Source organism: Agelaius tricolor, unplaced genomic scaffold (assembly GCF_023055355.1).
Source record: "Agelaius tricolor isolate 1412-34295 unplaced genomic scaffold, bAgeTri1.0.p SCAF_11, whole genome shotgun sequence".
Classification (NCBI taxonomy): Eukaryota; Metazoa; Chordata; class Aves; order Passeriformes; family Icteridae; genus Agelaius; species Agelaius tricolor.
Window position 1 is genome coordinate 20,520,828 of NW_027269271.1, and position 11,828 is coordinate 20,532,655.

Consider the following 11,828-nt stretch of genomic DNA (forward strand, 5'->3'; position numbering starts at 1 on the left):
TCTTAAGGCAAAATATTAGTCTACTAAGGCTCAGATTCTTACCCAGCCAAGATTTATTTGTAGCAGCCAAGAGGGGACTGTTACTGAACAAACCACTCCATCATTGCTGTTTCAGCATACGCCTTACCAGCAGTGTTTAATGCTCTTCTTTCATGCTCTGTTTCAGATGGTAGTGGGGTGTAATTAACACACAAACAAGCTGTATTAAAGCCTTGTTAAGGATATGACTTGCACCATAAATGAGGGAATGCCTAGCTCCCTACCTCTGTCTGTGTTTACGTGTCACAACAGTGTATCTGCTGTTTTCAGGGTTGTCTCAGAGTGAGTAGCTTGAGGTTTGCTACTGCCTGTCCAGTGGAGAGGCATTTGGTGCTTGAGGAAGGGCTCAGCACAGTCATGCATAACCTCAGCTTTCTGCTTCCCCTCTCAGGCTGGCCATGCTCATTTTATGGGTAAGGAAACAGTGACCCAGGTTAGGGGACAAGCAAGCTGGAAATTACTGGCTTCAGTGCTGTTAGGGCCCAGCCTGATCTTCACGTCTTCTGACTTCACACACACATGTGTGTGTCACTCTCCTGCCTGTTAAGCACATTTCTCCTTCCCTTGTGGAGGGGCTGCCAGCCACCACAGGGATCAGCAGGGTGTCACCATGTCTTTTCCGGGGACAGCAGAAAGACTGAGGAGCTTCTCACATTCTCCAGTGATTCTCTCCCTCGCTCCTTCTGTCACTTCTTGTTTGGAGCTTCGCTCACAGAGAGCAGCCTTTACTCCCCTTGTGTGCCCTTGTGTGCCTGGGTGATCTCTGGAGCTTGTGTGACATCTCTAGGAGACGGTGTCATCTCAGACCATGTGCTTTGCTCCTGCAGTGCTGGCGTGGGCCGAACCGGCTGCTTCATTGTCATCGACGCCATGCTGGAGCGGATGAAGCACGAGAAGACCGTGGACATCTACGGCCACGTGACGTGCATGCGCTCCCAGCGCAACTACATGGTGCAGACAGAGGACCAGTACATCTTCATCCACGAGGCCTTGCTGGAGGCCGCCACGTGCAGCAACACCGAGGTGCCCGCGCGCAACCTCTTCGCCCACATCCAGAAGCTGACCCAGGTGCCACCAGGCGAGAGCGTCACTGCAATGGAGCTGGAATTCAAGGTTGGTGGCAGAGCCCCAGCACTCCACTTCTCTGGTGCCCTGTGTCTGCCCACAGAGCTCCACGGGCTGGTCGTCCAGGGGTTGGGAGAGGTGGGCTATGGATCATTACAGGCAGTTATTCTTTTGTGTGTTTCAAAAGCAGGTAGGCAGTGATTTAAAATAGATTTGAATTGTAAAGCTTGTGTCGGCCGTGGTCCCCCCTGGATTGGCAGATTCTGGGGATGATATAAAAGGCAGATGGATGTGCAGTTCCCAGCAGCACATTCTGCTCTAGGTTCACTGTGCGGCAGGAGCTGCATCTGAAATCAGATGCATATCATGTTAGTGATAATTGATGTTACTGTGAACAACTTGTCTGGAAACAGCTCCAATTTAAATATGTGAGACATTTCTGGTCTCATTTCTTCAATGCTAAGTTCTGTAATCTTTTAACCACCTCAACACCAAGCCTCACTGTCTAGAATTGGTGAAGGCAGTGTTTTAAGGCACACCATTTTTAAGAAGCCAAGCCCATATTTTTCTGCTTGTATCTGTGTATGCCAACTGCAGATATTTATTACAGCCTTGGAGCTGAAGTGAACTCTGTTAAGTGCCCATATTCTCAGATGAGGAGCATTAGTCCAGTGAACTCTTGCAGGGGAATATAGCTCACGCAGGGAGGCAGCAGACCATGCAGGCTGTGAAATGAACTGCAGCAGTACACCTTCACCCTGGGGATTCCCTCCAAGTGACAAAGGAGCAGGAGAGGCAAAATATTGACTTTCCATGTTAGCTGGGAATAGTTGAGAAGCTCTGTCCTGTGGTTATCAGAGCTGCTGGTATCCTGGGGTTGGAACAGTAAAACATGCTGCCTGAGTATCTCATGGTGACACTCCTCAGGAGAGCCACAAAATTGTGCTCAACTCAAGCAATTTTGTTGTAAGAATGACAAAATTTTACTTTCCTTTCATTTCTCCAAAGATGTCTTGAGAACAGTAGTGAAATTGCCCCTCTCTGTGCCCTGGCAGTGTCCACTGCATGGGAAACCTTGGGGAGCAGGATATGGGAGGTCCTCCCATCCATGGCTGAACTGCTCCTCAGAAAGCAACACTGTCCCCGTGCAGAGAGCCTCTCCTGAGGTCAACCTGCCACTCATAGAGAGAAGGGTGGTTCTGGAGATGCTGGAGGCAGTCTTTTGGGGAAGGAAAAAAAAAAAAAAAGTAGCTGGGGGAAGGAAGAGTGACTTCTGTTTGAATCTGCCAGCAGATCTAGGTAACACATTTACCATTACTCCAGTTTATGGGACTCAAAGAGAGCCATAAAATGTCTCACAGTAACCCAAAATATATCTTTACCTAAAACTGTCACAATTCTCACATTTTCTTGGGTTCTTCTGGGGTGAGAAGTAAATAACAAGACATTGTTGGAAGAGGAAAGAGGAAAAGCTTTGCTTCCCTGCCACCACCAAGCATACGTCCCTGGCTCAGAGAGGTACAAAGCCTCTTGGCTCTGTGTGTGTCAGAGAGCTGCTGTGGGTCTTCACTCCACTACATGACTGCTGCCAGGATCCTGATTCTGCCCTCAGACTGCTGCATCTCCAGCAGGGATCTGATGTGTCTCCTCCTCTTTCAGCTGCTGGCCAATTCTAAAGCACATACCTCACGTTTCATCAGTGCCAACCTCCCTTGCAACAAATTCAAGAACCGCCTCGTGAACATCATGCCGTATGAGCTGACAAGAGTCTGCCTGCAGCCCATCCGCGGTGTCGAGGGCTCTGACTACATCAATGCCAGCTTCATAGATGGCTACAGGTAAGGATTACCTTGGGTGACTGTGCCAGCTTGGCCTGCCTGCTTGCCTTCTCTTTCCCAAGGCAAGCAGGTCCTGACCGCCTGAGGTGGGCTGGGGACCATTTTGTTGCATTTTATCTATTTCCTTCTTCTCAGACACTGCAGTGTGTGTAGTTACAATATGTGAAGACTGCCTGTGAGTGAGTGCTGCCAGGCTGGCTTGTGTTGCTGTAGACAGATGTCCACATGGCTGGAGTGGCAGGCTGTGTTGGCTTCTGTGGAGGTTTTATGGGATATTCTGGTAGGATCCCTTGGCTTGTGTTTTATATCTACAGTACCTAACTCAAACCTGCCTCCCTGCTGTAACAACTAGAGTTAGGAGTGTGCTTCCACTGAGTGGCTGATCCAGGCAGCAGCTCAAAGCTTGTTCCATGTCTTGATTTTAGGAGGAGTCTGGATCCTCAGGCAGGGCTGGTGCTGGACACTGGGAAGCCCATCACTAGGTTACTCTCTCCAGAACACAGTTTAGAAAGCACCAGTTAAGATCTAGTGGGGCAGTAATGCTTAAGTTTTCTGTATCTGTCTGCTGACATCTCATTCTCAGATGCTGAATGCCAGGAGAGAAGAATAGCCCAGTGGCCACATCCCCTTCCCAAGCAACCCCTTGACAACAATCCAAAGCAAATCACAGTGATGCACATCAAAGGCCTGTTCCTGTCATCTGTCTGTGCACCATCACTGTAAGGTCATCCCTCATGTTCACCATCATCAGTGCTGGAGTGGGGGATGCAATGATAGATGTGGCACATGTCCCTTCCAACTTGGCTTTGCCCACCTGCCTCTTTTGGACTGGTAACCTCCCAGATGCAAAAGGCACTGCCAAAGGGAACAAATGTGGGTGCAGCCAGGCCAGCAGCTCTGTGCCTTGTTGCTGCTCCAACAGCTGAGCCCAGCAAGAGTTCCCAGGGAGAAGGGCAAGAGTGGACAAGGAGCAAAAGAGGAGCAACCCTTGGAGCATCTCAACACAGGAAAACTGAAGCAAGCCAGGCCCCTCAGGGTGGGACAGAGTAATGGGGAGAGATGAAGGGGCTGGAGAAAAGCTGTCACAGAGCAGAGAGAGTCTCCACTACCTCCTGGGTGTGTGGCACAGAGCCACCCACCACCAGTCATTAAGGCGGCTGCCTGGCTGCAGCCTGAGTCTGACAGATGGACTGCAGCCACTGTCCTGGCTCCAGAGCTGATGAAGAGCAACACTGGCTTTGCCTCTTGGTGATGCTACGGAGGGAGGGAGAGGGCTGCCATCAAAGCAGGTGGTACCATTTCATGTGCTACTTACTCTATCCCCAAGTTCTGTTATCTCTTCCCATCCCTTCCTTTGAGTTATCATTCTTCTAGTTATCTAAAGAAATCAGTTGGCCCAAGGTCCTGCAGATACCACTGATGCTGCATCTTTATTAGCTTTTTCACTTCATTCTGCATCCCCATTCCCTGTTTTTTTACTATGTATTATAAATCCACCTTGAAGCAGCCCCTGTCTGCATCCCGCATGTTACAGCTGCCCTGCAGCACGTTCATTAATTTAGCACCATTAGAATAGCACCAGTAGAGGGATGAAGGCAGAACGAAGGGAGGAAGGCAGGATGGAAGAAGCCAGCCCTGGTCCCGCGGGCTCCAGCGCCCCGCAGTGGTGGAGCCAGCTCAGACTCTGCTGTGCCAGGCTGGGAGCTCAGTACCAGCATGCCAGAGCTGAGTCCAGAGCACCAAGGGGGCTTTCTTCAGGGTGGGGGCTGGTCTGGGGCACGTCACACAGAAAATTAGGAGAGGTGCTCTGGTTGGCAGTGGAACCAAAAACAAATTCTGAAGCTTTATAAAAGCAGACAAAACTGTATTAAAGGTTTCCACACTGCCCTCATTATTGTCTGGAGTGTGTAATCCAGGTGACCTGGTTCAGCTGCTCTGTATTTTCCTATGCAATGGGAGGGATGATGGGTACTGCAGAGAGTAAAAGGAATACAGGGGTACTGCTGGGATCATCCCCAAGCACAGTCTCTCCTGCCAGCCCAGGTGAGTGCTGGCAGCCTGCTGGTGGAGGCCTGGGTGCCAAGAGGGCTCTCAGTGCAACAACAGCACTGGAGACAAGAAGCAGCAAGAGGCTGGGCTGGGGACGCCCCAGCAAGGACTAAGAGCTTTTCTGGATCTCCCAAGTTGTGCTCACTGTGTCTGTGGGGAGCACTTAGAGGACAAGTGCTAGACCAGCTCACCTCTCTTCCAGAGCCCATGGCTCGTCCTACAGCTGGATTGTCAGACTTGTTCCCTGATACCAGGGGGCCCTGCTTCCAGCTCACCCAGCCCACCAGCTCCCAGAAGCAGCTGCTGCCCATCTCTGAGGAGCTGCTCTGAGCACCATTTTGTTTGTCACAGGCAGCAGAAGGCCTACATCGCCACACAGGGACCACTGGCCGAGACCACGGAGGATTTCTGGCGGATGCTCTGGGAGCACGACTCCACCATCGTGGTGATGTTGACAAAGCTGCGTGAGATGGGCCGGGTACGAGTCCTGCTGTGGGGGCAGGGGGGCTCTGGGGCTGCTGTCTGGGGGCTCACGCTCTTGGCCCACCCCAGTCTGTGTTTGGCACCACTCACTCTGGGCGAGCCCCCACTGTCTCTTGGCTGACCCTGTGGCCCCACAACCACATAGGCACCCAGGGAGGGGGAGGGAGGAGCAGCAGCTTGTCAGTGCTAATGTCTTACCCTGCTCCTCATCCACAGGAGAAGTGCCATCAGTACTGGCCTGCAGAGCGCTCTGCCCGGTACCAGTACTTCGTGGTGGACCCCATGGCAGAGTACAACATGCCTCAGTACATCCTCCGGGAGTTCAAGGTGACGGATGCCAGGGTGAGTGCACCTGCTGGCTCCCCAGCTCCTCTGCCTCTCATGCCTCTGCCCTACCCAGGTCAGTCGAGGAAGTATGCAACAGCTCCTGGAGAAACGGGAAAGCAAATGCTGCCTTGTACTGCCTGCAAAAAGGGCTGCTGCCCACCACCCACTGCTCCTCTCTCTACAGGTTCCTGCCCTGCCAGCTGTGCCAGCCTCCTGAACAGCTCAGGGATCCCTGTCAGCACCAGACCCTGCTTTGCCTGTGCTGCTCACTTGAACAAGCATTTAACACAGGTCCCCCTGCACCTGGAGTCTGTGTGTACAGCATCTGACCAGGCACAGGACCCTTATGTTACAGTAAACGTGGTTCTAGGGTAGAGTTAGGCCCCAAACACTGACCCAGTGGACCCTGTAGGGGCCCAAAGGCCTGCTCAGCTAAGCTACCCTGGGGTGAACATGGGAAAACAGAGACAGGTCCCAAACATGCAGCAAATGATCTGCCTGGGCTCACCCGTGGCCTGCGCACCTTCTCACCTGGCCTGTTCAGGGGGTCTGAGAGCAGGTTGGAGCACCAGTGCTGAGGGGAGTGAGATCAGGCCCTCACCGATGGTTCACATCCAACACCCCTCTCCCTGCAGGACGGCCAGTCACGGACCATCCGCCAGTTCCAGTTCACAGACTGGCCTGAACAGGGAGTGCCAAAGACAGGAGAAGGCTTCATTGACTTCATTGGGCAGGTGCACAAGACCAAGGAGCAGTTTGGGCAGGATGGGCCCATCACAGTGCACTGCAGGTAAGGACTGCAGCCTCACCCCAGTGAGCAGGTCCCTGTGCTCCAGGAGCAGTTTTCACTGCTTGTAGGAGCTCTGCAGAGTCCTTCTGGGGCTGGCAGGACTCACAGTGGTTCCTCTTGATCCCTGTGCAGTGCCGGGGTTGGGCGCACGGGCGTGTTCATCACACTCAGCATTGTGCTGGAGAGGATGCGCTACGAGGGCGTGGTGGACATGTTCCAGATGGTGAAGACCTTGCGGACGCAGCGGCCAGCCATGGTGCAGACAGAGGTGAGCTCCCCTCCTGTGCGTGGCAGTGGAGATCTGTGGGAGAAGGGAGGGCCCTGATGTCTCTGGATGTTGGACCCTACCCTACAGCCTGCTGTCCTTGTGTCCCCATTGCTCATGTTTCCCTCGTTGGTGCCTTGCAGGACCAGTACCAGCTGTGCTACAGAGCCGCACTGGAGTACCTTGGCAGCTTCGACCACTATGCAACGTAACAGTGCTTTCCTCCAGTCGCGGTGGGGATGTCTAGGAGTGGAGATGGGTCCCTGTGAGCCAGAGCCGCCCATTCCTCAGTCCTTCTGTACAGGTGGAGGTACTGCCCAGGCTGCAGACCTCCACGCCAACCAGTTCTGACCACGGCATTTAGGAACTTAGCCCCAGCGCCAAATGAGGGAATCCGACTCCAAAAGCATTTCCAGTCTCTGGCTGAATTTCTGCTCATGTGCATCTCTCACCCTCTCTCATGCCGACTGCATTTCACAGCAAGGCTTTAGGTGGGTGGAATGGGATCTTTTTTTTAAACATGTAAAATAGTTACTAGTGGTTTTTATAATCTTCTCTCTTTATTTTTTATTTTTTGCAAGTCTTAATGTTTTGCCCAAGCAGAACTGGACCCGCCAAACCTTTGGGAGTTGGGTTTTGGTTTTTTTAATTTCCTTTTGCTTTTACATTTTTTACTGCCCTGTGTTTATTTCAGCCCAGTCACTGCTGGTTCTGCCCATTTTAGTGCAGCTTCCTTGGTAATTCGCAGCAGCTGGCTTGTGGTTCCTGCCCATCTACATTCCCCATAGGCTTTTTAATCCTCTGTAGAATATGAAATTTCATGGAACTGGACCTAAGCTACCAATTATTTTTTTAGTCTTCTCCCCTCCCCCATTATTTCCTTAGTAGGTTTGGGTTTGGGAGGGCATATGGGGTTGCTGGAGAAGCAACCCTTTGTCAGCTGGAAACTGTTCAGTCCTATTACAATACGTGTTCAACCAATCCAGTGACCGTGTGTATTGGCAGATCCTGATATGACGTGAGTTGTCGTCGCCTTGTTTGTGAGAGACCTGAAATCCCGGGCTCCATGCATTGGAACCTCTTTTTGTCTGTCTTGCTGGAAAGGGGGCAGGAGTAGTGAGGGGGTCCCACAGTTCCCCAGGGAGGGGATGGAAAGAGCAAGGCACGGCCCTTTGTGTTAACCCCACGGTTCTGTGCGTGCAAGCGCCATCCTGTCACCTGTCACCAGTGGAGTGCGTCAGAGCATTGACAAAGGCAAGGAGCACAAGCCCAGCTGATCACAGCAGAGCTGGACCATCTCGCTTTGGAAGCAGGGTACTGCAGGGAAGGGGAGGGGAGTACACATGGCTTCAGAGGTTGGGTGTATCTATAATTTCTGCTATCCTGCAAATGTTAAGAGTCACTAGAATATTGTACTTTCTGCTACTTCAGGATGTTCTAATGAACCAATGTGGCAAGACTACTGGACTTAATTTAATGGTACTATATATTAATACTCCTTATTATATCACGCTTGCACTAAAGATGGGGAGTGAGCAGCCCTCTTTTGAGTGCATTGAGTTATGAATAAAGGTGGTGGAAGGGTATCTAATTGTATTATCACATGTATTCCGAATGTTAAGAATCCAAGCTACGTTGAAATCAGCAATCCAGGGTTGGTAATGTTGGAGGACACATTCATTTTTACCTTGTGGATGCATAGTGCTGTAGGGGTCACTGTTGTATACAGTCTGTTTTCTATTTGTTAATAAAAAAAAATCTACAGCATCATTGCATAATTCTTGATGTTAATAAATTTGAATAATTGGGTTTCATACAAGCTGGCTTTCCTGTCTGTTTCTTCTGCAATAAGGAGAGGCCACAGAACCCTTTGGCAGTGGGTACACTCCTTAGCCCTTGGCAGGTAAGTTCTTTCCCACAGGTATGTCCCAGTCATGAGTGCGCTGCACTTTCTGCAGGGACCCTGTGCCTGCAGGGAGCTTGGAAACCTTCTGTGACAATTCCCTTTGTGCATGTGTGTGCTCACCTCCTGCCCACCTGCAGTTGTAGGGAAGTGCACTGACTGGCTGGACATGCAGGAAAGAGAGGGGTCGGTGGTGATGGCTTTGGTGGCAATAGCAGTCATTGGCACCCTCCTGGACACTGCAGCAACGCTGCTCCGTAGCACTGAGCACAGTTGTGTATTCAGAGTTAGTGCTCAGCAGTAAAGCTGTCACACAGCCCCTGACTGCAGAGCAGCACCCGTTTGTTCAGGTGTGAAACCTGCTCGGGCTGGCAGCCCTCCCTGTTCTGTGTTAGAGAAACCAGGCCAGCCCTGCCCATGTGTGCACTGCATAGCATGAAATGTCAGCTGGAGAGAGCAGCACCTGCACCCAGCACAGGTGTGTGAGGGGAAACCACTGCAAGGGGCAGAACCACATGGATCAGGGCCCTGGGGTATTTCCATCCTTCCCCAGGGAGCTGAATCTGCCCTGGCCAGCATGTCCACGATGGGTGGGAGTGCATGGTGGGCAGATGAGCTTTTCCTTAGTGTGGCTATGGGCCCTATAGTGATTGCTCAGTGACTGCTAGAGCTCAGTCACACATAGCATTCCTTGCCAGGCCAGACCCGTTCCTGGGTAGGTGCCAGATGCAGGAATGTTTTCCCCTTGCCTGGCTCATTGTTCCTACACTGCTTCACTACAGAGTGGCCTGAGGGGCTGTTGGGCAGCCTCCCTGAGGATGCAGATCCAAGGGCAAAGCAAGAGTGCAGGTGTGTGGGGGCATGTGCCAGTGTTTCTGGCAGTGGGATGCCCCCATCGCTGTGAGACCCAGGATGGCAGAGTGGCACAGCCAAGTGAAGCCCTGTTCACACACGGGTGTGTCTGGGGAGGAAGGGCACCGTGCTCAGTGCTGGCAGCCAGCCAGCTAGGAGATGGGCAGTGAGCACCTGCCTGTGCTGCAGCAACAGTGCTCAGGCTGTGCTGCCAAACTACAGGTGGTGACAATGCTTCTGCCATTCACTGAGCACTCACCAGGACTGCCACACGGGCAGCACGGAGCTTTAGTCCATGTACAGCCTTGAATGCAGAGATTCTCACCAAAAGTTGCCAGAACACTTATAGATATGCACACATGCATAGACTTCTTTCTCCTCGTCCTGGAACACTTTGGACTTCATTCCCCACTTGTAGGCTTGTCTGTGGACTAAGTAGAAGCAGAAGGAGGCAGAGAAAGGGTGGAGAACTTCAGCATGGAATGCACAAACAATAACATGAGTGAGCCCAGGCCTCAAAGACAAGGCTATTGCTGGTAGCCACATGGCCAAAGCCTCATGCTGACCTCATAGACCAGGAGAGGCTCAGTGCACAAACTGAGGATGTGCCACCTTGGCAAGGGGACAGGCTCCCAGAGGTCAGCAAAAACAGCTGCTGCTCTGACAGCTTTTCTCCAGCCCCTTTTGTCCACTCTGTCTGCTTACACAAAGCCAACACTTCTCCAAAAGGAATGGACTCATATAATTTTAAAAACACTTATTCTTTGAACATTTATTTTCCATTATTTCTATATATCTCACAAAATAAAAGGGGAACAAAAAAAACCCATGGTGCATGGTGGATCAACAGCAATGCCAGCCTGATCTGCCCCCTGAGCCAGCACCACAGCTTATGGCACACTGCAGGCAGAGCCACCCTGCTTCCTCCCAGGGCTTGGTACTGACATTCCTGAGCTGCACTGCTCAGCTTTTCCCAGCTAGAAAGGATTGACCACAGCTGGCTTTTTTTTTTTTTTGGCCTCATTTTCTTTGGTATCAGCCTGAGACTTTTCCCACCCTCTGGTATTAGTACTACACTGAGCTCCATATCAGAAGGAATGGTCTGGAGATGGTGCTGTAAGACACTTTAGCTTCTTGTGTTTGGAGTGTCAAACAGATCAATCATATTTGCACTAAGCAATGGAGCTGGGATATTACTGCTGCCTTCTTTTTTTTTTTCCCTGGTGAAAATTTTCCATTCCTTAGTTATACCAGGTAGCCCCAATGCAGCCTCAGATAAGCAGCTCTGTAAAGGCCACAGTTTGGCAGGTGGGACAGCAGCTAAATGGCAGCCAGTCAAAGGTGAATCTCTGGGCACTGAGGTGCCCTTCTGCTCTTTCTATTTCATACTTTTTATGCATACTGTTGATGCTTGTAGCAGGAGCTGTGCAGGCACTGCCCAAGCTTGGCTTGCCTCCTGGTGATATTAACTCAGGATCATAGAGTGGTTTGGGTTAGAAAAGACCTTTAAAGATCAGCTACTCCAAATAACATCCTAACCAAGCACTATCCCTTTGGGATTCCATTGCTTTAAATTTTGTTTTTCAAAGGCAAAATACTTGTTAAATAAGGAAAAAGAAATAGCTGTAACACTGAAAAAATCTGAGCAGACTCTGCACAGTAGCTTGGCAACTCCTTCCCCCACAGTCCTCGAATTTCTTGTCCTCAGCAACATTGCCATTTTCATTTGTAACATTTCCTAGTTGAGAGTGACTTTTTTTTCCCTCTTTTTTCCTTTTTTTTCTGTTTGACCTGGTTCATTTCTGAGGGCAGAAATAATACTGATCCTTCCAATTAAAAGCTCATTGTTGCCCTTTTGCCAGTTATAATAAGCAATCTCAGTCCCCAGTAACAATTACAGGTTATCTTCCATGCCTACACGTTTCTGCTCACAGGAACATTTTGCCACTTGTCATCTTGAAAAGGCTGACTCATGTCTCCTGAGGGCAGCAGGGCAAGGGAGGTGATTCTGCCCCTCTACTTCGCTCTTTTGAGACCCCACCTGGAGCTCTGTGTCCAGCTCTGGGGTCCCAAACACAGGAATAACACAGACCTGCTGGAGCAGGTCCAGAGGAGGTCAAAGATGCTCAGAGGGCTGGAGCAGCCCTCCTGTGAGGACAGGCTGAGAGAGCTGGGGTTGTTCAGCCTGGAAAAGTGAAGGCTCCAGGGAGACCTTAC

The 11,828-nt window shown here is 51.0% G+C and overlaps 1 protein-coding gene across 19 annotated transcripts in view; it reads left to right on the forward strand.

Annotated features, from left to right (window-relative positions):
* PTPRF (protein tyrosine phosphatase receptor type F) overlaps nucleotides 1–8,675 on the forward strand; it is a 375,235-nt gene extending 366,560 nt beyond the window's left edge. For all 19 annotated transcript variants that reach the window (XM_071436511.1, XM_071436510.1, XM_071436515.1 and 16 more), the window contains 7 exons: nucleotides 867–1,152; nucleotides 2,764–2,942; nucleotides 5,343–5,469; nucleotides 5,691–5,816; nucleotides 6,437–6,591; nucleotides 6,724–6,859; nucleotides 7,000–8,675. In XM_071436511.1, the coding sequence (XP_071292612.1) occupies nucleotides 867–1,152; nucleotides 2,764–2,942; nucleotides 5,343–5,469; nucleotides 5,691–5,816; nucleotides 6,437–6,591; nucleotides 6,724–6,859; nucleotides 7,000–7,068 (1,078 nt within the window). In that variant the 3' untranslated portion in view covers nucleotides 7,069–8,675. The remainder of the gene's footprint in view (nucleotides 1–866; nucleotides 1,153–2,763; nucleotides 2,943–5,342; nucleotides 5,470–5,690; nucleotides 5,817–6,436; nucleotides 6,592–6,723; nucleotides 6,860–6,999) is intronic.
* The last annotated feature ends 3,153 nt before the right edge of the window (nucleotides 8,676–11,828 follow it).